The sequence below is a fragment of the Vicugna pacos genome, chromosome 6 (genome assembly GCF_048564905.1).
Source record: "Vicugna pacos chromosome 6, VicPac4, whole genome shotgun sequence".
Taxonomy (NCBI): Eukaryota; Metazoa; Chordata; class Mammalia; order Artiodactyla; family Camelidae; genus Vicugna; species Vicugna pacos.
This window is the reverse complement of record NC_132992.1, coordinates 22057676-22082634: the sequence shown is the minus strand read 5'-3', so window position 1 is coordinate 22082634 and position 24959 is coordinate 22057676. Positions and strand designations below refer to the sequence as shown.

The following is a 24959-nucleotide window of genomic DNA, read 5'->3' as shown; positions in this document are numbered from 1 at the left end:
CAGAGTATAGTGGACAGCAAACTATCAGGAAGTGGGACTAGCTGGGCTCCAGTCCCAGTGTTTCTCCTCTCTGTGGCCTTGGCTGGTCACTGAGCCTCTGGAGCTCAGTTTCTCCATTGCGAAGAAAGGGAATCATAGCGCCTGTTCCAATAGCTTCCAGAGTTACTGGAGAATTGATAAGAGAACATCACAGGACCCAAGAGTAAAGTTCTGGTAACAGTGGTACCTGGGTCATGTTTCCTGGGACCCTGTGACCCCAGACTGGTCTTCATCCTCTCTCCAAGGCTCCATGGTTCATATGAAGCCCTGAAAGGTGGGAACACTACAGAGGCCATGGAGGACTTCACAGGAGGAGTGACAGAGTTTTTTGAGATCAGGGATGCTCCCGGAGACATGTACAAGATCATGAAGAAAGCCATCGAGAGGGGCTCCCTCATGGGCTGCTCCATTGATGTAAGTCTGGGGTGGGGGGAGCGGGCCAGGGAGCTGCCAACCACTGGGAAGCCTTACTCCATGAATAGCAGCATAGGACTTTCCTCTGGGACAGGGTGGATGTTTTGTTTTAGGAAGCAGGAACTGGCTCTCAACTTTAAAAATTGGGAATTTCTCAAGGGAGTAGTTTCTGGAGAGTTCTGATAAAGATACTGGAAAAGGACATTCCAAGCCCTAGAATTTTGGTGGGAATAGGTCCAAAGGCCTATGTCAGTACAGGCCTCTGTGGCCGGTGTTTCTCAGTCCCAGCACGCCCCTATTAAGTTGGCCACATACTTGGCTATGGATCTGAGCCCACCAGTATCCTAGGAAAGCCTCCCAAGCGTTGAGCTTTGGTCGTATCCCGAGCTTGGGACGTGGGCTTTGTGCGGTAACCTGGGAGCAGCTCAGCCTGCAGGCCCCCTCTCAGTGCAACACAGTGGTGTGGACTGAGACCAGAGCCAAGGGTAAGGGGATGGCAGACACACCTTCCCTGGTGGCTGCTCAATGTATAAGGATTAGTCTTGGCGATTTCCACTGCTGAGGAAGGATTTCCCAAGCTGAATTCCTGTCCCTCCTTCTCCTTGTCCACTCAGGAGACAGGAAAGCTCGGGAAAGTCAGCTAGCATAGAGCACCCATAGAAGCATGTTTTCTTTCTGCATTACTATTCTCTATCTTTTCTCCATTCATGCTCTATTTATTTCTCCTCTTTTCCTTTGTCTGTTTCCTTCCTTCTGTCGCCTGCCCTTTCTATCACCCTCCCTTGTTTGCTCTTTCTCCCTCTCCTGGACTATCCCCTACCCTCCCCATCGGGCCTCAGGATGGCACAAACATGACCTATGGAACCTCTCCCTCTGGGATGAATATGGGGGAGTTGATTGCACGGATGGTGAGGAATATGGATAACTCGCGGCTCAGTGACTCAGACCTCCTTCCCAGAGGCTCAGATGACAGACCGACCCGGGTGTGTACCCCTCCGATGATCAGGACTGACCATCCCTCCCGCCTGCATGACCCGGCCCCACTGTGGGTGGTGTCAGACTCCCCTCAGCAGCCAGTGCGTCACGCACACACTCCTCCTGGGGCCTCCCAAGGCTCTGGACTCGAATAACTTGCCTGCTCCGAGGTCCTGAAGGAGGTGGGGGCAGCAGCTTTTGGGGGGAATCTCTGGGGGAGTTTCTTCATATTCCAGGGTCCAGGCAGTTTCTCTGATAATGAGTTAACAGGCAGAAATAGGAGAGAGAGACTTAATTTTATTTTAAAATATTTCTCTTCTTCTAAATCAGTCATTCATTTATTCAACACATATTTTATTGCACTCCTACTAGGCACCAGGCACTCTTCTAGCAAAGAAAGAAAATTCTCTCCCCTTTGTTCAGTATTCTGGTGACGAAGCAAAGTCTCCCCCTCACAGAGCTCATAGTGCAGTACTTTCAGAAGCAATACGCGCCATATAGTACAGGGAAAATTAACCTAGATCTCCCCAGCTAAAGATAGTAACTCTTAACATTTGGTGTATATCCTTCTAGGATTTTTCTATGCATCCACTTAATATAAATTTTTATTTTTAAAATACTGTCATACTGTACATACCTCTTTGTAGCATCCTTTTCCCAGTTAGCTTTATATTCCTAATGCGCCAGTAAGAATTATATTCTCAGTATGTCTCCTATAACACTTTTCAGTGGCTGCACAATATTCCGACATACAGATATGTTATAATTTGTTTACCCAATACTGTTACTGGGAAATTCGATTGCTTTTTTTTTCTGTTTTGCTGTCATTTTAAAATGCTACAATGAACATCCTAAATAGATACATCTTTGTGTCTGCCTGTGAGGATTTCCGTAGGACAGATGGCCAGCAGTGGAATAGATCTGCATAAGTAATGCCCAGAGAGTCATTTCCAGCGATTTCCCTGGTCTGGAACTGAGGGATGTGTGAACCTCCCTTCCCCTCCCTTTTTATTCAAAATGCTCTGGGTCCTATAAAGATTCAAATCTGGAAGAGGCTGAGATGCCAAAAGTCCTGGCCCTGCACACACTCCTCACCTTGAAAAGGGCTCCAGGTGTTCCTCTTAGAGCTGTTACGTTAGCAAGCAAAGTGAAGCCGCAGAGACCTGTCTAGGTCTAGGGCTCACTGGGCTTTGGCAATCAAGCCAACCTTTCTGCTAAGGATCTCCTGTGGCTGCAACTCGGAAATCTCAAATGGAAGAGCTACCCCAGCTCCCCAAGGCACAGTCATGTCTGAGCAGGACTCTCCTCTGGCCTCCTCAGAATTCTCCTGGTTGCTGTGACTTTTGGTGATTTCTTGGATATCATGTTCTAGGGTTTGTGGAGGAGGTGAGGGGATGTAAAGATAAAAGGTTAGACCTACATGTTTCATCCCACCCCTCTTCTCAATCCCTTTCTCTTCCAGGAATAGTCAACCCTGGGTGGGCTCAGGGGAAGTGGCGGCCTCCATCTGCCCCACGTTCTCCTTTGGAAGACCCCAAGGGATCCAGAAAAGAGGGCCAGCCTCTACGACGCTCTCCAAGTGTCAGGGAACCAGCTTGAGGGAAAGCACTTATCTGGGCTGTGTCCTCTTGGCTCTCTTAAAGGGCTAGTAAGGGTCTTCTCATGGCTGGGAGTCCTCATCCTCGTGAACCCAAGATGTGAACCAGTGTGAACTTTATCTCAGGCAGCAACCCCTGACAGGCTGTCTGGTTTTCACTCCACAGACCATTGTTCCAGTTCAATACGAGACAAGAATGTCCTGTGGGCTGGTCAAAGGCCATGCCTACTCAGTCACTGGGCTGGAGGAGGTGAGCCTGGTGGGGCTTGGTGAGACAGGACCCGAGGGGCTACTTGGGTGAACTTCCCCAAGTCAGGACGTGGCTTTCTGTGCCCCTTCATATGCTCAGAGTTTGCCTCCCATCAGGCACCAGGGCCAAGAACCTGGGGTTGAAGGAGACCCTTTGGACTGGTAGAAATGGATCTTGCCACCAGATGGTGCTCAGTTTATCTTTGTCTTTAGTGCTAAAGATGGCAATTTCCCAACATTACCAAGGAACAAATAGAACTCAATTTGGTTTTATGAAGTTCATTTCATGGGCTCTTGAGTTTCTTGTTTTTCAAGGTCAACAAGTTACATATTGCTCCCTGTGGGCTTCCCCACTGGGACATCTGGCCCTTTTGGGGTCGCATCGGCGACAAGAACCTGGTCAGGCCCCTTGTGCACAGTTGGGCAGGTTGTGTCCTGTTCACAGGGATGAGCAGAGAGGGGCCGTCTTCTGTAGCAGCCCATGCAGCAGCCTGGGGGAAGGGGCACCTTTTTCTGATTAATCTACTGAGAGGGGATATTTTCTGTATTTCCTCAGTCAGGAGGGGCATTTTTTTCTAATTCACACAAAGACACCTAATGTGCTAGCAGAGCCCTACATTATTATGCCCTGCCTCCTCCCCCAAAGCTCATAATGGCCAGATGTTCTCTGGGGAAGTCACTTCTTAGCTGATGGTAAGGTGATGGCCAAGCCTGACGCCTGCAGACTCAGTTCTGAGCTTCTGACCCGTCACCCTGACATCCCATAGGGAGCTTCTGATTAGTCTCCTTGACAAGGACCAGGCAGGGCAGCCCCCTGCATGGGACTCTCTCCCCATTCCCGCCCCAGCCTTCAGGGCAAGACAGAAGACCCCCTTTCCAGCCAGGGCGCAGAGTGACAGCTTCCCCCTTTATCCCCGCTCCCAGGCCCTGTTCCAGGGCGAGAAAGTGAAGCTGGTGCGGCTGCGGAACCCCTGGGGCCAAGTGGAGTGGAATGGCTCCTGGAGTGACAGGTAGGTGAGGGGACCCACAAGTAGGGGACAACAGGGCCTGAGGCAAGGCTGGGTTGGGTGCTGATCCACAAGAGCGCTACAAATGCTTGATCCAAAATTGCCCATAAAACCAATGATCCACAGAGAAGAGAAGGGGATGTGGTCTTCCTCTCAGAAACTCAGACAGGTACTTATTAGATGGCAGGGACTGTTCTAAACGTTTTCTGTGCATTATTTCCTTTCTTGCTCATCACAGCCCTATGAGATAGGCCATATAATCATTCTCCTTTTGCAGTTGAGAGACAGAAGCTGAGAGAGGTTAAGTGACTTGCCGCAGGTTACAACTGGTATTATTAAATTGAAATCCCAGTTTATCTATTTCCAGAGCCCAACTCCTAACCTTTAAATGTGAAGAATGACTAAAGACTCAGCCAGAGAAGAGTCAAGCCGTCATATACCATTTAGGGAGCTTGATTTTAATCCTGAAGATTGTAGAAAGCAATTACTGGGACTTACACTGAGGGTCTCAGATCAGATTTGCATTTCGCTGGTTCACACTGGCTGCAGTTTGGAGATGAGCTACTCTCTGAACTTCTTCATATTCCTCTGATCCCTCCTGTCCCAACCCACACCAGGCCTTGCCTTTCTTCTTCCTTCTGTAACTCCTTCATTTTCTCTCCAGTTGGAAGGACTGGAGCTTTGTGGACAAAGACGAGAAGGCCCGTCTGCAGCACCAGGTCACTGAGGATGGAGAGTTCTGGTGAGTCCAGGACCCAGGAGGACCCTGGAGGTTAACGGATGGGGTGGGAGCTGAAATCTCAAACCTCAATCCCTGGACAGTGGCTGTCAGATTCCAGCCCTTGGGACATCTGGGCCCCGTTCTCCAACTCTAGTCAGAGGCTCAGCAAGACTGGGGTTTTGAGAGGAGCCTGCTGAGTCCTAGTGATGACTAAGCCCAGGACCAGGCCAGTACGACATTGCTCCTGCCTCCCTCTGCCCTCCTGCCATGCACGCTGCCCAGCCACTTGCTTCTGTCTCCCCCAGACCTGTTTTCTGAGCCAAGCAAGCTCTATTTACTCTGCTCGCCTAATGCCACCCTCACCCTCACTCAGATCATTTCTACTCAGCCTTCAAATCTTAGATCAAAGGGAACTTTCTTCGGGACTCCCTTATTTTCCCCACGATTGGGATGAGTTTATGTGATACTCATCACCATTAAAATTGCTTGCTTAACTGCCAGTCCTTCCCCAGTTATCTCTCTTTCCCCTGTGCATGCACGGTGCCTGGGGCCCAGGAGAGTGGCACACAGTGACATTTTGGAGAAATGAATTGCTGCCAAGCTCTCCCATCAAGAACAGATGAGTTTGAGTCATTATTGCAATAGATACATCATAACTGACTGTCTTTACCTTACAAAGGAAGGACAGAGTCCTCTCAAGGACCATGACCAAGTTCCTCTGGACTATTTATTGTGCTGTGTTAATCCTGGAGTCTTACCTTTCCCAGCCTCCCACATGGGTCTGTCTCTTCTTCCAACCTCTCAGGATGTCATATGATGATTTCATCTACCATTTCACAAAGCTGGAGATCTGCAACCTCACAGCTGATGCCCTGGAGTCCGACAAGCTTCAGACTTGGACCGTGTCCGTGAATGAGGGCCGCTGGGTGAGGGGCTGCTCTGCTGGAGGCTGCCGCAACTTCCCAGGTGGGGGATGCTCTGGACGGGGGAAGGGTCCAAGCAGAACAAGTTCCAGGTAGAATAATATTAACTAGCACTTGCAGAGGCTCTACTAAGCCCCAGATATACGTTGTCTTATTAAACCCTCCCCATTTTACTGAGAAGGAATCCTCCATGCTGAGGAGGTTGCATCAAGGAGCTGGTGGCAACTTTTAATCAGGTTGTTGTGTCAGAACAGGACTGTGTTCAGAATGCTGAGGACGGGACTGGAGGACTGAGTTAGCAGCTACTACAAGGGTTCAAGCCAGAGACAATGAAAGCCTAGGCCAAGTCAGGAGCAGCAGAGATTAGGGTGTGGGGGCCACGAGGCAGGTTGAGGGGAGAGAAGATTGGGTGATGTGGAGTGGGAAGACGGAAGGAGGAAGACTGACTTCGACATTGAGTTGGGAACCTAAGTGGATGGTACCAATGATGCAGCATGAGACAGACTAGAGAAAAAAACTGGTGTGCTGTTTGTTTTTGATGGAGTTGACTGTGGGCTTGCAGGGAGGGGAGTTTACTCTGGGACATAGAAAGTCTGAGGCACCTGTAGAATATCCACGTGAAGATGTGTGACAGAGAACTGGGTGCACAAATGAGAATGGTACTTGGTTATACGTCAGGGGCTCAGTATATATTTGTGGAGGAAGGAAGGAAGAATGGAAAGAAGAGGGAGGAAAGGAGGGAGGGAGGGAAGAGCAAATGAAGGGGGAGAGGAAGGAAGAAAGAAAAAGGGAGGGAGGGAGGGAGTCAAAAGAGAAACTGAGGCTGAGATCGTCAGCTCAGGCATTATCAGCTTGTAGGGAGCAGTTAAACAGTGGAAGTGGCTAAGACAACCTAGGGAGGCAGAGTGATGGGTGAGAGGAGAGTCCCAGGACCACATCCTGGGGACCAACAGCATTGAAGGGGCAGGTGAGGAAAGTGAAGCCATCAGCAAAGACTGAGGATGAAAGTTCAGAGAGGAAGGAGGAGCCACACGGCCCATCAGTGCAGCTCCACCTGTATAAAGGTATAAAGGCTACCTCCCACAACAAAATAATTAGACAAATGCCCGAATCATTTTTTCCATACATACTTGAACACCTAGATATGGAGGGATGGAGATAAATAGATTCTGTCTGTCTCATTTCCCGTCCTGCCCTTTCTCTGAGAGGCAGATCTGAATGTATGATTCCTTTCGGGGTTGGGGGGCACAGACACTTTCTGGACCAACCCGCAGTACCGTCTGAAGCTCCTGGAGGAGGATGATGACCCTGATGACTCCGAGGTGATCTGCAGCTTCCTGGTGGCCCTGATGCAGAAGAATCGGCGGAAGGACCGGAAGCTGGGGGCCAACCTCTTCACCATCGGCTTCGCCATCTACGAGGTGTGCTGTCCCTGACCAGCTTCAGCTCAGGAAACACCTTCTCAGGGAGGAGGCTCTCAGGAGGCTTCTCAATACTTGGAAACCCCCAGAATTCCTGGTATCAGGCCCACTTGTGTCAGAACCTCTTACAAGTTTGCTATGAGTGGAAAAACCCTGTCTGGAGGAGGTGGAGTGGGGCGGGGGCTGTCTGGGTAGGTACATGGGGAGTCAGACCCCAGCATTCACTCTATGCTTGATAGCATCCCTTCTAGCAAGATTTCCATCCCTATTCAGATCTGAAATCCATAGAACTTGAGCATCTTCATTTTCTGTTTCTCCTCAAGGTTCCCAAAGAGGTATAGAAGTGGAGCAGCCAGCAGTGCGCGGCGTTCCCCAGGGTCCAGTGCCCATCTGTGGCACATCGGGAAGCTTCCTGTGGGGTTGTGGGCAGGACAATGACAAGAGAGGGCCTTGCCCACATTACCTAACTCCAGAGTGGGTGCCTCAGGGTACTGCACGGCCTCCCATCCACCACCCGTGATGAGCCCTTTCTCCCCTCCCACCTGACTGTGACACACTCATTTTCTCTCGTGCACACTTGCACACAGAGTCACACAGACACATTCTGAGGGTGACTGCTCTCTTTGGGATGGAGGAATCGCCTCCCTCAGGCCCCAACCACAGCCCCTTCCCTCCTTGGGTTCCTTCCCCCCGCCTGGAGGTGATCTGGAGCTGACCAGCAGAAGTTCTGGTAAGTGGCCCCTAGTGGGGGATGCCAGACTTGACCTTCACCTCTGGATCACAACAGAAAAGGAAGAGGATACGGGGTAGGGAGCTCCAGGGATGTTGAAGCTATTTGAGGCCTTGGGAATTGGAAGCCAGTAGGTCCTGACCATGAAATGGGTGACCAGAAAGTCGGGAAGGAGGACTCCCTGGAGGAGGACTGTGAGCAGGACAGGGTGTCCCTCCTGAGGGGCTCAGGTCCCCTGGGCTCTTCTCTCTCTCAGATGCATGGGAACAAGCAGCACCTGCAGAAGGACTTCTTCCTGTACAACGCCTCCAAGGCCAGGAGCAAAACCTACATCAACATGCGGGAGGTGTCTGAGCGCTTCCGCCTGCCTCCCAGCGAGTACGTCATTGTGCCCTCCACCTACGAGCCCCACCAGGAGGGGGAGTTCATCCTCCGGGTCTTCTCTGAAAAGAGGAACCTCTCTGAGTGAGTCCCAGTCCGCTTTCCACACCCATCCCTAAGAGCCCACATGGCCCATTCTAGAGATCGGAGAGCTGAGATACATTGACCAGGCTGTACCTCTTCCCCTCCTCCTGAGCCACTGGCCACATCTCCCCGACTTCCATCCATCATCCACCCACCCATCCAACCCACAGATAATTAATGAGCACCTGCTATGCTCCAGGCATTCTTCCTCTAGCCACTGAGGCAGTGAATTAAACAGAAAGAAATCCCTGCCCTCATGGGGCTTAATATTCCATCATGAGACAACAATGTATAGGAAAAGGTATGTAGAGTATGTTAGATAGGTGATACAAAGGAAAAATAAAATGAGAAGAGGCACAGGACTGGTTGGGGGTCATTGAACTTTTAGACAGGGTGGCCAGGGAAGCCAGCAAGGCCACATCTTGCCCTCTTGGTCACCACAGATGAGTTCATAGGTCCTGCCACTTGGACCTTGATCCCTAAAAGAAACACAAGGTCCATGGGTAGGTGGCTGGGTCATGCATTTGGGGAAATCTAGACAAAGCTAACAAGAACCCCTGTATTTGCACTTGGCTGCAGGGGATGGTACCTGTGGCAGGAGATGTTAGTTCTTGGGATTCTCTTGCAGTCAGTCCCAACTTGGCTCCAAGAAGCCATGTGATCTGAGTAAATCCCCTCTATGCTTCCTACTTCTGGTGACACTGAGATCCCCTCATTTTTGTGTTTCTCACAGGGAAGTTGAAAATACAATCTCCGTGGATCGGCCAGTGGTGAGTGGCTTGGCTCTTACGTGTGAAAAGGCCCAGAGGGGCAGGCAGGTGATGGAGGGGAGGGGGGAGTGGATATCAGCAGAGGGACATGAAGTCTGGGGTGTGCACAGCAAGTTACTCCATGTTATTGCAAATCTGGCATGTTCTGAAATCATCGGCCTTATGTCTTGGGGCCACTTAGTCAGTCCAGAGGCTGAAAGGACAGAAGAGAGTCCCAGAGGGAGAAGCTGTTTAAACAATTAGAGGGAAGGGATGATAACAGCAGCAGCAGCAAACACTGGATTATGAGGTGGAATCTCACATTAAAAAAAGCATACACTGCTCTGAAGTCAGCATCAAAACCTGGGTCCTCTACCCACCAGCTTGGTGACCTGGACAAGTTATGTAATCCCTCTGACTCAGTTTCCCACTCTGTAAAGCGGGGGTGATAATATGTGCCTTGCAAGGCTTTTGTGAGGTTTGAACCTATGAGATCATGTATTTGAAGTGTCTGGCACGGCACAGGCCTTCAAATGGTGGTTATTTTTCATATGTTTTACATCTTACAAGCTATTTCTCACATGTGTTATCTCCCTTGATCCTTGCAAGGTTTCTGAGATGTAATATGGTTATTATCCCTGGATTTCAGATAAGGAAGCAGAGGTTCAGTGGGGTTAAACGGCTCTGTTAAGTTCACAGAACTTATAAGTGGCAAGGCTAGAACTCGAATCCGGATTCTCTGGCCCAGACTCGGGCTCTCTCCTGCCGGGTCCTGTCCCCAGGGGTGGGAGGCCCAGTGTTAGACGCACGGAGCTGGTGTGTGTTAGGGTCTCCTTGCGTTGAGGAGTGTTGTGACTGCCTTGGGCTTTGGGCTCTGGCTAATCAGTAGTCCCTTGTGCTCTCTGGGTGTGTCCTGGGCCAAAAAGAGGACAACAAATGCCTCACTGAAGTGTCTTCTGGGAGTGGAGTGTCACTTCCACTCCTGGTTCTAATCCTGACCCTGTGCCAGTGGCAAGTCTCCAAGTGCCTTCTGAATTATCACAGATGTTAGGTTTTGTATTAAGTGCATTTGACCCTATTCTTATCTTCTGGACGTTGGTAATCAGTGTAGAGCATTTATCAGGAGCTGCAAACTCAAAAGCTTACGGGAACTGGCATGTCATCCAACTGAGTAGATAGAGCGGGCAGGTCTGTGGGTTTTGGTGTCCCTACACTGGTACATTTGCCTGTAGTTCTCAACCGACACTCGGCTTCAGTGTTGGAGGGACGACTGGAGTGATGGTGACTGTGGCAATCTGGAGGGTGCAGAGAGCTGCTGGCTCTCAGCTCCCTGGATTGCTGTCACTGGGGATCGCAGGCCTGTGCAACCTGCCAGACCTAATTTTACCAAAAACACAAAAACTCTACAAGTCAAATAAAATTCATTTTCAGGCCAGTTTGGGTGAGCCACTGTTTTGGTGCCTTGGTATCCAACTTCGTTAAAAAATACAAAACACTTGCCAAGAAGATCCCTTTCCTTGGCTATGCCCGATAGGGGAGCAGACTATAAAAACAAAGCCATAGCAGCCGTCAGTCCCTAGGCCTGGAGATCTCTTCTCCTTCACTCTCCAGTCTCATTTGGCTCCATGTGATCTGGATTTCTGGACCCTGGAACCTCACCTCACACTGAGGACCAGGTCACAGGAAGCCAAAAACCACTGGGTTTTCTGGGATCTTGCTTTACACTTATTCTGCATTTATGATTTCCTTTCCTTGTGCAGAAAAAGAAAAAAACCAAGGTGGGTGTAACAGGGTGAGTGGGCAGAGAGCACGGAGTGTGTGTGTGCGTGAGCATGTGTGCACCGGACCTGCATCCTCCCCTTGCTCCCTACCCCTGCTCCCCACTCCCTTCCCTGAGCTCCTGTTGCAGCAATGGGTGCATCTGTGCGCTAGGCACTTCTAGGCGCTTTCCATGGATTCTACCAATCCTCACAACAACCCTATGAGATGGGTACAGGCAGACTTCGGAGATACTGCGAGTTCAGTTCCAGATCACTGCAATATAGCAAAATACCACCACGAGTCACACGAACTTTTTCGGTTTCCCAGTGCATACACAAGTTACGTTTACACTAAGCTATAATCTGTCACATATGCAATAGCATTATGTCTTTAAAAATGTACATACCTTAATTACAAAATACTTCGTTGCTAAAAAATGTTAACCATCATTTGTGCCTTCATCAGGTGATAGTAACATAGATTGCAGATCACAGATCACCATAACAAATATGGTAACATTTGAAATTTTGTTTGATAAATGTCTGAACTTTTGAAATGTTTGAATTTAATGAAGTTTGAAATTTTGTAAGAGTTACCACAATGTGACACAGAGACACAAACTGAGCAAATGCTATTGGGAAAATGGAGCTGATAGACTTGCTCAACACAGGGTTGCCACAAAACTTCAATTTGTAAACAAATGCAGTATCTGCAAAGCACAGTAAAATGAAGCACAATAAAATGAGGTCTGCCTGTACTATCATCTCTGTCTTCAGAGGAAGAAAAGGTACAGGCAGTCTGACTAACTTGCCCAAGACCACACAGCCAGTAAGTGGCAGAGCCCGCACTTGGAAACAGGTAGTCTGGCTCCACCATCTGTGTTCTGAACCAACACACTCTATACAGCCTGCCTCTCCTAAGAGGGAGGGAGAAGATGGCCAACCAGTGAAAATGGGCCTGATATGGAAGTCCTGAAAAAACCAAAAAGAGCACCGCCTCTTTTGGCTAAGCTAAGTAAGGCTTGATTCTTGCCAGGAATGGCAGTGGGTTCTGTTCCTCTGGGTGCAGTGAGTGTTTCGTGAGGACTTCCATGGAGAGTGAGGGTCTTGCAATGCCAGCTGCCTGCTCTGTAGACAGGACAGCTCCTTCTCCCTCCTCTATTTCTGTCTGCTCCCCACCCATTTTCTCTTAGCCTTCTGTGGAAGGGGTGGTAGAGGACACCTGGAGGGGCTGTCACTGTCAGGAGGGCCTTTTCCCCTTAAGACCCCAGGAGGGGAAGCTGCCCAGGCAGCTCTCCTTCCGTGCCCCCTTGAACCAGTCAAGTTGAGCAGCTCCTCAAGAGCCGCATACGTGACGCTTCCCTTCCCCTCTCCCCTTTGCCATCTGGACACGTGTAGCAAGCAGAGTCCATCAGGGCCTGTGACATCGAGGGGTTTTAGTTTGGAGAGAGAGGCCTAGAAGGGGATTTGCAACAGGCTTCACCTGGAAAAAGAGCCCTGGCACTCCTTGAAGTGTTTCCATTTGAAAAAAAAAAAAAAAAGGAAAAGTCTACAAAATACTTGTGGAGATCACTATACTAGATCACACTGCTTTTAGCATTCTTAGCATTTTAACATGTACTAACTACCTTGTTTAACCCTCATAATGCTACCATGAGGAGATAAGGAACTGAAGTCCGGAGAGACTTAGCATCTTTCCCCAAGTCACACAGCTTATTCATGGCAGAGATGGAGCTTGAACTGAGGTTCAAGGGCTCCCGATTCTGCTTTTTAACTCTCCACTGGACAAAGCTGCTCCAGGAGGGAGGCTGCCTCCATGTGCCCGCTCAGCTTGTAATCCTTGTTTCCTTCCTGCCCCCTCCCCACTTCCTTCCTCTCTCCAGCCCATCATCTTCGTTTCAGACAGAGCAAACAGCAACAAGGAGCTGGGTGTGGACCAGGAATCAGAGGAGGGCAAAGACAAAACAAGCCCCGATAAACAAGAGAAATCCCCACAGGTTTCTGAGCATGTGCATGAAAGGGGTGGCCAGTCCACAACCGAGGTCTATGCTCTTGGGGTCCATGGGGGAGGGAGGGGCTTCAGGGATAGGGTGTCTCTTTAACACCCAAAGGTTTGAATTTGTCACACTGATGTTTTCTCTCATCGAGTTCTCCTCTAACACTTGGGATGCTGCTTGGGTGAATGGTTTGGGGTCAGCTGCCACCAGGCTGGTCCTAGGCGTGGGAAGGACAGGCCGAGCCTCCGCGCTGGAGCCTATCCAGCAGGACAATGAAGGAAGCAGGATGTAAAGACTGAAACAGGAGCAGCCTGAGAGAGCATGAGACCAAACAACTCCTGTTTCCTGGTGTCATTAACAATGGGGAGGATAAAGAACAGTAGCAGAAAATGAAGCTGATACCAGAAATAGGTTCTCTAGAGCTCAGGGGAGGGTGTTAGACTGGAGTGGGGAGAGGTGGTCGTATAGAACTTAGTGGAGGGGAGGCTAAGAGGCGAAAGTCCACAGATAAATCCAGGGCCATTTCCATCCTCTTGTGCCCATGCAACGGAGTGGGGAGGAGAGGGGCGTCCTCTGAGGGTTTGGCCTTGATGACAGAAGCGCCTGGAGGTATCAGAATGATTTGGCTCCCTTTGTCCTGCTGCAGCCAGTTTGGCTGGGATGGTCAGGCTCAGAACGGTCGGCGGAGAGGGCTCTAGTTGGTGGGGAGGGAAGGAGAGGACCAGTGGGGCTGTATGCCTGTCCGCATAGCTCATATACCTCCTCTGGCTGGGGTGTTTGGGCTGGGGAGGTATGGAGTGAAGGGTTGCTGGGGCCTAGATGATTCTCACTCCAGAAAGAAGAGCATTTGCCCTGTGCCTAGCTCCTGCTGCCACCTAGGACTATTATAGGCACTCTGGCTCCTCCAGCCCAGAAGGAAGTTTCCTCATAGGTCTGTCCATTTCTTTGGTCCCCGCGAACCAGTTTTCCTTTGTGCTTCCACAGCCACAGCCTGGCAATACTGACCAGGAAAGTGAGGAACAGCAACAATTCCGCAACATTTTCAGGCAGATAGCTGGCGATGTGAGTACCTCCCAACCCCACTCCCAGATACTTCCCTCCTTGATTGACTGCTCACTTGCCAGTTATTTCATTATTGTTCCGTGGAGGTCATTTTAGCTATTGGTGGACACAGGGTATATGAGTGTAGCACAGAAATGTACAAGTCAAGTCCTTGAGCTTTAGACCAACACATCCACCGGGTGGCTCTGAGCTGCCCACTGCAGTCTGGACAGCTGAGGGTGCAGTGCATCTTCCTCAGAAAAGCCCCAGCTTCCCCAGGACAGAAGAGCACTAACAGGGACTTGACAACCACGGACAGCTGGGATTTGTCTTGCAAAACCAGTGCTCCATCAGCTGCTGTACTCTCAAACCATGACTCCTCTCCCTTCCTCCTCAGGACATGGAGATCTGTGCAGATGAGCTCAAGAATATCCTTAACAGAGTTGTGAACAAACGTGAGTGGCTCAAAGTCTAGGGGGACGGGCCAGTGTGCATCCGGTTATCTGAAAGCAGCTCCTCCCTCTTCTCCATACCTCCCAGATAAGGACCTGAAGACACAAGGGTTCACGCTCGAGTCCTGCCGTAGCATGATTGCTCTCATGGACGTATCCTTCCTGCCACCCCTTCCCAACCCTCTGTCATCAGACCCTGTGCAGCCTCTGGGGGGGAGGCGCTAGGGCACTAATGAGGGGTGGCCAGTCAAGCAGAAGGGCCCAATTGGTGCCCAGGGCAAGATTTAAGGAGGTCTTGAGTCAGAACTGCCTGACTGCTGATCTGAATGGGGCTGTTGGAGGAGACATAGTCAGAAAGAACATTGGCTCCTGCTCTTACCTCAGGCCTGGGATCCTGCCTGGGGTCCTGCCCAGTAAAAGTGGTCCTTAGGAGAAAGGCTCCCTGGGTTATAGAGAAGGAACTTTGACTGGGGAGGTACAGAGTGGGTGTTAAATCCCAGGATAGGGAAGTGGGTGGGATATCCTGGGCAAAGCCGTCCTTTAGGGCTACCTTCCCTGCAGAATCCCCCAGAAACCCCTCTCCCAATCCAGGGGGATTTTGCTATGTGCCCTGTAGCCCTGAACTCCTTCCTCCAGACAGATGGCTCTGGGAAACTGAACCTGCAAGAGTTCCATCACCTCTGGAAGAAGATTAAGGCCTGGCAGGTGGGACAAAAGAAGGAAGGTGGGAGTGAGGAAGGGATTGATTCGTGGGTTTAGTGTGTGACCTCTGTCCTCAAATTTTCTATTGCCAGAAAATTTTCAAGCACTATGACTCAGACCAGTCCGGCACCATCAACAGCTATGAGATGCGAAATGCAGTCAATGACGCAGGTGTGGGGAAGAAAGAGGGTGGCCAGGATGCAGGCTGGAGCTGGTGGGAGCAGGAATGGGAGGGGAGCACTGGGCCACTGGAGCCCGACTAGAGAAAGGAACGAGAAAGCGCTTCTCATTTTCCTCTCCCAGGCACAGAGTGACCAGGATGCAGGGACGATAGAAAGCAGGCGTGAGACTCCAACCCTACTCCCTCCTCTCCTGTGCTCTCCTCCACAGGATTCCACCTCAACAACCAGCTCTATGACATCATCACCATGCGCTATGCGGACAAGTACATGAACATCGACTTTGACAGTTTCATCTGCTGCTTCGTCAGGCTGGAGGGCATGTTCAGTAAGTGGAGGGCTTCCCTTCTCTTGTGCCCTTTCTGCCCCATCTCCCGCAGTGACAGCGGGAATCTCAGCCTGATCACCTTCCAGTCCATTCTATCCAGACCGAACAAAGGCAAAGGCCCTCTTTAGGCTCAGAATGGGATGGCAAAGGGAGGGTTACTGGTGTTACTCTACCTGGCAGATGTTTGTGCCGAAGGACAGTACTTACCACACGGTCCTCTTAAGACCAGTTATAGTAGTGGAGGGAGTGAGCCTGTAACTGGCCTCTGGCCTGTGCATTCTTCCACACAGGAGCTTTTCATGCATTTGACAAGGATGGAGATGGTATCATCAAACTCAACGTTCTAGAGGTAAAGCCTAACAGAAGCGGTACACACCCCCTGCACCCTAACATTCGAGGTGGAGGAATCCATGAGGAAGACTGGACACACTGTGTGTTCCTCAATTCCCAACGGTGGTGGAGGGCTGGGACAGGAAAGGAACATAAAGGGAAGCTTGCAGCTCAGTGGGATGTGGCTCATAAGAATATGTACTAGGAAAGGCCCCAAGGAGATCTCTGTTCCTAAAATGACTTTATGCTGGAAAATATGTACCTTCCAGGAGAGATCTGTGGAAGGATACAGTAAACTGCTGCTTCTTAGAAAATCTTCCCAGTGTCTGGCATGCTGGAGCTGTCCCTTTCCTCTACCCTGTTAGATCCCGAGGGCTGGGCTCTCTCTTGTTTGCATTCTGATCTTGGGACTTCCTCTTTCAGTGGCTGCAGCTCACCATGTATGCCTGAACCAAGCTGGCCTCATCCAAGGCCATGCAGGATCGCTCAGGATTTCAACTTCACCCAACAGAGCCAGAGACACTTACCTCAGAGGACACGGTAGCTGCACCCCCAGCAGGCTTCCGGGCGCCTCATGAGTCTTGTTCCTCCTCTGCTTCACTCCCCTCTCAGCCTCAGGGCATCTGTCCATCTGTCATGCCCAGCTTGATCCTTTAGTTAAGGAATGAGGAAGGGAGAACAACTTTGTCCCTTTGCTACATGGAGGCAAGTGTGTCTGTCTGCCTCAGCTAGCTACAGCGCAGTGAGAGCTCTGCTTGGAGTCTGAGTGGCCTCAGCTCTGAGGCAAATGCTCTCCCTAGCTTGCTCTAGGCTGTTCGCAGAAGCAGCTGCCAGTGGCACTCAGCACCTCCTCGTGCTAGAGCCCTCTATCACCTTTACGTTCTCCCGCCCACGGGACAGTAACCCAACGAGCACTTAGTTCCGCCTGACTGTTTCAGGATGGGCCTGCTCTGGGGTAAACAAGCTCACTGGAAGGGGGCTGAACACTTTGGGTTATCTGACTCTTAAGTCTGGCTGCATTCTGAAAAACACTGATCTAAATAAAGGCACATGTATGGCTGGTTTGATGGTGTTTTGGTTTCTCACATTCAGATGTGAGCCATAGCAGGACTGAGTAGCTCCACTCCTACCCAACACATACGGAGAGCCCTGGTTTCAGAATACAACAAAGGGAAATACACTTACATACAAAAAGATCCTGAACCCCACTTTAATCATGCCTTTTGCTATTTCTTGAGCACAAGAATCACTGAGATGCTTTCCAAAATAAATGAGGAAAGGAAGGGGAATAGCTGATGGTGTCTAGAACATCAAGACAAAATGGGTCACCTATAACCAGAGGGGCCAGTTACCTGAGTGTAATGGAGCAGAGAGTTTTTAATTCTAGCTCCTCCACTAACTAACTAACCTGCTCTATGACCCTGGACAAATCCTTAAATGTATCAGTTTGCTAAACTTATCTGGACCATGGTCTGTGGGATATCTCTAACGATCTTGCATTTTCCATTCAAGTTCTTTCTTGTTTTCTACACCAACATGGGAAGGAAGGGTTTGGCTATAAATATGTAGATAAGGTAACAAAAATAAACAATTAGTAAAAGGACTTTATTTTCCTCTTATATTCGCTTTTTATCTTGCTTTACAAAGTTAGGAAGTTCACAGCTTTATACCAAAATGTAAGAAGGCTAAGCTATTTGCTTATGAACATTTGTAGTCAAGAGTCATCAGATTTCATTCGTCTAATCCACATTTAATTAAAAAAAAAATCAGACACCAAGGGTGCTGGAGCAGCTCTAGGGCATATATTTCTTTTAAGCAAGATAAAGATCTTCCACAGCCTCTCCTCCTTAACTCTTTCCTCCTCCAATTAATTGGGCTACTACCTTGAATTCAGAGCAAATCTGGGAAACGTTAGTCGCCATGTGACCCAGCAGGGCCACATACCTGGCGGTTGGAGGTGAGGTTAGAGGCTGTTGTCTGATAAGCAGTAGGTTTGGTTTACATCAGGATTTCACATCCACTTGTTCATGGAACTCAGTATAACCCCAATCATCTCGACCATAGCTTCTACTCCTATCTGTTAGACAGCTTCCCTGAAATGCTAAGGATCCTGATGATTTGGGGCAGGGATGAAATCACTATTTTATCAATGTGGCAAGCATAGACTTCTTAACAGTTTTAGGAGCTTTCCTTTAGGTAACAGGAACAAAATTCATAAGTCAGTGTATATAAATTTGCAGTTATTTGAGCAAGCCAGAAGGTATGTGCTGCTTAAATTCCACTCTACAATATACTTCGATTTCCCTTCCAATGAATTCTCTCCCATAAAATAAACCATACCGTTCTGCTAAGTGTTGCACATCTACTCCCACCAAATCATCCAGATACCTAGTCAATAAAGTTGTCTACTCAATAAGCTACCAAAAAGAAAAAACAAAAACAAAAAACACAAAAAACCTCTGTTAAGCAAATAATCATTTAATCAGTAATAACGTTGCCTATAAACATAGGCAGGTCAGGAGCTAAACACTCAACTGCTAAGTCTTCTGAGGCAGAAAAAAAAAACTGCAAAAGCAGGAGTGTAGTAGCAATGACGCTCTCTCCAATTCAAGTAACATCAGGTCAAGGTAATTCTTTGCTCTTAGAGTCTTGTTTCATTGTGTTTAACTGCTTTATACTGAGTAGAATACTATGCCAAAATTCTGAACCTGATAAAAAAAACTTCAGGATAATACTTGAAGTGACTGGTATTTCATCAGAACAAATGCCATTAAAACACTAGCATATGCACACACATATGCTACGGTTTTCTTGGCTTCTAGCTGTTAGAAGTAGGCACAAGTAATTAAAAATAACATTCTAAAAATGGCCTCTAGCTCCTTACAAGAAATGAGTTGTGTCTTGTCAGGTTATGTAACAGTTTCCTTCTTTCATTAAGTACTAAATACCAGAGTCACCGCAAAATCCCTGAGCCACTGCTCTACTCCGAGGGGACACAGAGGGCCAGACTCAGTCAAGACACTGGAGAAGACTTACAAACAGCCTAAGTTCTGCGTTAACTTTCCAGACACTTAAAAGTAGTAACACATAACCATAAGCAGCCAAGATGCTTACGGTGCCTTTATTTCTAAAGAGACAGCTAGAACAGTGCATTTAAGGCAATACACTAACCTGATATTAAATGAATTTTACATATTCTTGAAACAAAGACATTATTACCATGGCTTCAAAGAAAATTTTTGCGAAACGAAGAAAAGTATTACAAGTATAGGTGCCCACGCGCATATACACGTACAAGGAGCATCCGTAACTGCACAAAGGCAGATAGACTGCACGATTCTATAAAGGTTAAGCTCAAGTCATTTTTACTGATTCCATCAGTCTGTTCATACATTCAATGGTTCCCCACAACTGCCCAGCACCTCACATACCCCCTTCCTGCTGTACAAAGGCTCCACCACTCTCATCTTTTCAGACATGTCCTCAGGCAGGACAGGACACCTATGCAACAGAGCATACAAGACTTTCTCAGCACGCTGCCCAGCCAACGCAGAAATCACCAATCCCAAACCCACGGAACAACTTAGCTCCTCTGGTCACCTGTACAGGAAATGGGGGTGAGAGATGGGAAAGGCTGCTTACTCTCAGACAGAAACAGCACAAATAAACTTTATGTAACAGGATCTTCTCTGTTTTCTCTCATGTATCATGCAACTCTCAATAGTGTAGTCCCATTCACAAGGACAGAAGTAAATAGCTTGTGGGGCCATTCATTATCTAGATGTAGCTCCAAGACTAGTTCTTAACATCTTTTTTTTTGGATCCAGTAAGAACTAGTGGAGCCTTTCCTGGAAAAAAGAACACTTTCTTAGTCTTGCATACAATTCCAAGGGATTCATATACTCTCTTGAAACCTATCCATGAACCTGTAGCGAGGTCCCCTGCCCTAGGGCCTGAGTGAAGACATATGAGAAGTGTGTGCACTAACAGGGGTGGAGATAAACCTGGATGCGCTGCAATCCTAAGAAAAAGTAGGCATCACATCTGAAGCTTGGTATGTGGCGCTGGGCTCTTTTTCCTTCTCCTCTCTTTCTCTCTGTAGAATCTTTCAGAGTTTTGAGAATCTAGAAACAAAAGGCTGAAAAGCAACACTTCTATGGCTTCTCTTAAGAGTCCAGAGAAAATCCAAAAACAAAGCAGCCTCACGAAGGCTTTGTTCTTTTGGCTACTCTCAATGGACAGGTAGGGTCTTTTCCTTCACCCTACTTCACACTTCCTTCCCAGCAAGTGGGGAGGTGAAGGTTAAGACATTGGTCTGAGGCCTTAAACACTGTATTCATTGCTTTATCCTGACTCCCCCATCTGGGGACTGTGGGTGGGTGGAAAGCACCCTGTGAGCCCAGAGGAAGTGTTTGATGGCTGCTGTCAGTCTAGGCACAGCTAGAGAGGGGAAGAGAGAGGGGTTGGCAATGAAGCAAACTAAAAGGTTTCAAACCCACAGCCCACTTGGAGAGTCAGAAACCAGAAAAGGAAATAAAGGCTACACTTCCAGTTCGAACAGCCTGCCAATACCTGCAGTGAGTGCCCAGATTTTCAAAGCAGATGTCAAGTCTGTGCACTGCCTTGAACGGAGCACTCTATCAAAACTTGCAGAGTTCAACAGGAAGTACTGTCTGTAAGGACTTGTCATTATGTGATTTGCTGTCTGAGTTCCTAAAATATAATCAGAAGAGCAGTTACTCTAGCTGTTAAAAATCTACTGTGTATCCCGTTAGCATTTAAAGCCAGATCTGTCCATCCACAAAGTAGGAGAATATTGAAACACACTGTACCTAATTCTTAAGGAAGGAAACTATTTGCTTCCAATTTAAATACCCAGTTGTTACAATAAACTGATTGCAATTATTAAGGAGAAATTAAAACTGATCCAAAAAATCTAGCATTTGAACAAATTTGTACTTAGAAGCCTGACTACAGGTTTAAACCATCATAAGAATCTAAACTAAAATCACAAGCTGAAATCAATAAAATAGATGTATGATTAGGGTCAAACTGGGTAACCAATTAAGATCTATATCTTTAATAAACCTCTGAGAACACTAGTAGCATAAAGTACTATATTCCATGCTGTTCCAAAAGAGTTCCTTAAAAATCTGTTTAAATCTGACAAACCTCCAGGAAGAATTTATAAGTGTAACCTATCATCCCATAGAGCTGCCCAGACTTATGCTAGTGGTCAGCCTGGCTAGTAACCACTTTCTCCTTCCCTGCTTCACTGGGGAAGGGAAGAGATTGGCCTGTGTAAGGGGCCGATGTGAAATCAGTTCAACTGAAGACATCCCAACATGGGAGGCAAAAACTTCATGAATCAATTTTGCTGTCATCCTCGGCATGCCGTTCAATGTGTCCTGTGGCATCCTAGGAATAAAGGGAAAAGGGTCCATGAGAGAAAGTCAAAGCCAAGGAGAGCTTCATGGGTACATCTTACAATGGGCAATTATGACCCAGTACTTTGCTAATTCTTACCGAATTATGCACTTAAAGAGGAGTTCTTAACACAGGAACACTGTAAGAAAACTCTAGGTTCAGTTACTGGATTGCAAATGTGAAAACATTTTCTTTAGGCTTTTTCTCAAAAACCACCTAATTTTTCATCCGAAACCTCATTAAGTTATCCCCCAAATCTCTGAAGAATGATAAAAAGAAAAATCCCAATATTCTCCCTGTTAATTGCAATTTGAACATTCTAGTAAGCAAAAAAAAAAGGTTTAATAAACCCTGCTCTGAGCAGTCAAATGACCTCAGGATGACCTCAAATCCCACTGATGTACCTGTTTGGATCCTTTCCTAGCAGTAAAAAAAGCATCGCAGTTCTTCCAGCGACATTTCAGAGTTTGAAAGTTCGGATTTGTATGGTCAGTCAGCAAATGTTGTTTTAAATGATCTACGACGCCAAATATCAGAGAGCAACCATGCCACTGGAGAGAAACAGAATAAAAGGGTAAGTTATAAAGGGCATAGGAAACGTGCAATGAGAACTTTGTTCACTCGTATCCCATAGGTAAGCCCCTCTTCTTTAATTTATTCTTAGCTGGAAAATTCAACAAAGTCAGAGGTAACCAAATCAATTTTCAATATAATGAACCTTGAAAAGACTGGGAAGTCTTCTAGACACTTCAGTATTTTGAGAAGGCAAAGCATTAAGATGCATCACTAGATAAGAGGTTAGCAAATACTGACAGACAAGTTACATAAAATTCAATTTAAACCATACTTCTTGCTTATCTTGCTACCATAAAATGAGTTTCTTAGTCCATTTATTTAAAAAGGCAAAGAGCTTTCCCGTAACACTTTTAAAGGGTTACTTTTCAACAATTCTAAGAACTGTTCACTTGGAAACTTGAAAACACAAACGTCTGATAAAGGAAACTGCACTTGTGGAAATGTTCATCGTAGAAAACTGTCTGCCAAGGAAGCCTGACTTCACTGGCAATTTTTATCGCTTGAATCATAGCCTTGTGATTACTTTTTTTTTTAAACTGTATTATAAATGTGGCTATGTTTCACTTGTTAGTCAGAAAGCATTAAGACTCTCTGTTTTGGCTTTTTCCCTAGAAGCTTGTAAGAAATCTTAACGATTCTAATTCTAACATGCTCACTTCTAAAAAGTGGTGCAAATTTGACTTTTTTCTCTGCCAGCACTATTCTATCCTTTAAGCTTTAAAACCAGAAGGTATTTTCCTCATTTCTCTAGGCAAGTTAACTCTCTTTTTATATTCTGGATCCTGCTGTAACAGATTTTGCTTGCCTTCACTGAAAAAACTGAAAATCAAAGACAGTGATGTGTAAAAAGCTGAAAAGTAATTAGGCCATAGACAAACCTAAAATCAAATTTTAAAATGGAGAGTGTCAAGTTCATTTCATCAATGTTGAAAAGGAGGTTAGGGTTTAGGGGGAAAATAAATTCAGTGCCATCAACTTTTCTCTGGTTACTACTAATTACTGGAACTGATAAAACAAATTAAGGCTTACAAGAGATAGTGTGAGCGTTTTGAGAATTAATCATCAGCCCCTACCCAAAAATAAAAACCACGCAATTCAGTCTAGTGAACTGAGGTTTAGGACTTCAAGAATACAAATTTTTATTTGCCTACTCCTCAAAAACCAATGAGAAACAAACCAAACTATTAATACATGTAATGCTTGAGGAATGGGTATAGTGGTGTGGGCAGGTCAGGAAAATAAAAGCACTTCTACTCTTCTGTCACAAAGTTCTGTAACTGATGATGTTTTTATAGGCATGGATCAATAGTAAAACAAAACAAAACACACCAAGGAGATAATCTCTGAGTGGATGATACTTAAATATACTTCACATCTCATCTTAAGACAGACTTTTCATTAAAGAAGTATAGAAGTATTTAATGTATTTTTTAAAAATAAAACTTATTTGTCCTACAGTGGAAGGCATCAAGTAGACGCTCAACATGGAAATGCTAAATCGATGATAATGAAGACCTGGAAACTGGCCCAGGGTTGAGCAACATCAAAGTCTCGTGACAAGGATAGTTTCACTCCTTACCCAACAGCGGTAATTCTGCATCAGATTTAGCCTCACAGCCTGAATACTGCCATCATAACAGCCAGTATAAATCTGGAGAAAAAGGTTTATTGTATCAGACCACAACAACACACAACAAATTACTACAAAACAACCTCAAAATAATAGTCAAAAGCTACTGGTAGAGCTACAACAAGAAAACATAAAACTAAACCCAAACCATCCCCAGAGTGCCATAACGGGAAAGTATCCTCTAGATCTTCTAGTCTGGACACTTGGAAGCTGTGCTCCCTAGAGAGCCACTCTGGGGACCGTGGCAGAGAGCAGAAGAGGCAGGGCTTAGAGGTACCCGCCTACACTTTAACTGGTGTAGTTTTGGCTTCTACTGGGCATTACATACTAGGCAACTGTATCTCAGTGGAACATAAGGTTCTACTGCTTCCAGTGTGAAAAACATCCACTCTGGTTCAACTTTGTAATTTAAAAATAAAATAAACCCAAAGATTATCAGGGTTAAATGAGTTAGCGTCTACTTTTAGGTCTGTTATAACTACACCACGCTGGCCAAATCTCCTGACTATTCCAAAGTACCATTCAAATCATAATGTCTCTGAAAAAAGTACCAACATTTTTTTTTTGGTAAACATCTTAATTTATCTTCTATTTAATAGTGGCATCAGATTTTTGTTGTAATTATTTCAGATATTAATAAAAAATGAAATCTTCAACAGTGTTACTGGATTATTTTTCAATATTATAATACCAGGAGATAGAAAGACATTCAATAATGAGGCATATTAAAAACAGATGTTATTTTTGGAAGTGACAAGTAGTAACATTATTAACAGTTTGCAGACTTCTTAGTAAACACATTCAAAGGTAAGTATGTGGCACGGCAAACGATACTCACCATACTTTTATGGATGGTCATACACATAATCATGTCTTTGTGTCCTCCATAAACTTGCAATCGGTCATGGGACTTAGGTGGAGGGAAAAAAACACAAAGAGAATTAAGGTTATTTATACCTTGCATTTAATAAGCATAGTTCCTGAAGGCCTTTGGCAGCTTTAAAACTACACCTGAGGTACCAAGCTAAAGCATCAATAGCACTTGTGTAGAAACATAATCTAATAGTAATCTTTCCAAGAAGTCCTCCTCCTCAAGGGAAGAGCTGGTAACTGGAAAAAATAAAACCAATAGTGTCAAAGTCTCAAATCTGAAATTGCAAACAAGGAGAACTGGACAGGTGTTGGAGACAATGCCTGCTGGCCACAGGCCATTTAACTTTTGACACCTGTAAGCCTGACCATGCTTC

General features: G+C 46.8%; 2 protein-coding genes across 7 annotated transcripts in view; one reads left to right on the top strand and one right to left on the bottom strand.

Annotated features, from left to right (window-relative positions):
• CAPN3 (calpain 3) overlaps positions 1 to 17143 on the top strand; it is a 42956-nt gene extending 25813 nt beyond the window's left edge. For 2 of the 3 annotated variants that reach the window (XM_072962612.1, XM_072962613.1), the window contains exons 5-21: positions 285 to 453; positions 3192 to 3275; positions 4199 to 4284; positions 4946 to 5023; positions 5808 to 5968; positions 7177 to 7346; positions 7670 to 7681; positions 8333 to 8541; positions 9275 to 9311; positions 14032 to 14109; positions 14486 to 14543; positions 14629 to 14693; positions 15177 to 15245; positions 15335 to 15413; positions 15633 to 15749; positions 16040 to 16098; positions 16503 to 17143. In XM_072962612.1, coding sequence (XP_072818713.1) covers positions 285 to 453; positions 3192 to 3275; positions 4199 to 4284; positions 4946 to 5023; positions 5808 to 5968; positions 7177 to 7346; positions 7670 to 7681; positions 8333 to 8541; positions 9275 to 9311; positions 14032 to 14109; positions 14486 to 14543; positions 14629 to 14693; positions 15177 to 15245; positions 15335 to 15413; positions 15633 to 15749; positions 16040 to 16098; positions 16503 to 16529 — 1558 coding nt within the window. In that variant the 3' untranslated portion in view covers positions 16530 to 17143. Of the gene's footprint in view, positions 1 to 284; positions 454 to 1292; positions 1437 to 3191; positions 3276 to 4198; positions 4285 to 4945; positions 5024 to 5807; positions 5969 to 7176; positions 7347 to 7669; positions 7682 to 8332; positions 8542 to 9274; positions 9312 to 12933; positions 13048 to 14031; positions 14110 to 14485; positions 14544 to 14628; positions 14694 to 15176; positions 15246 to 15334; positions 15414 to 15632; positions 15750 to 16039; positions 16099 to 16502 lie in introns of all 3 variants that reach the window. The other variant, XM_072962611.1, reaches the window with a different exon arrangement.
• Positions 17144 to 17665: 522 nt separating this feature from the next.
• Positions 17666 to 24959, bottom strand: part of ZNF106 (zinc finger protein 106) — a 56115-nt gene continuing 48821 nt past the window's right edge. For all 4 annotated transcript variants that reach the window (XM_072962604.1, XM_006201695.4, XM_072962605.1 and 1 more), the window contains 4 exons: positions 24551 to 24622; positions 23662 to 23733; positions 21911 to 22057; positions 17666 to 21497 (listed from right to left, as the gene is read on the bottom strand). In XM_072962604.1, coding sequence (XP_072818705.1) covers positions 21441 to 21497; positions 21911 to 22057; positions 23662 to 23733; positions 24551 to 24622 — 348 coding nt within the window. In that variant the 3' untranslated portion in view covers positions 17666 to 21440. The remainder of the gene's footprint in view (positions 21498 to 21910; positions 22058 to 23661; positions 23734 to 24550; positions 24623 to 24959) is intronic.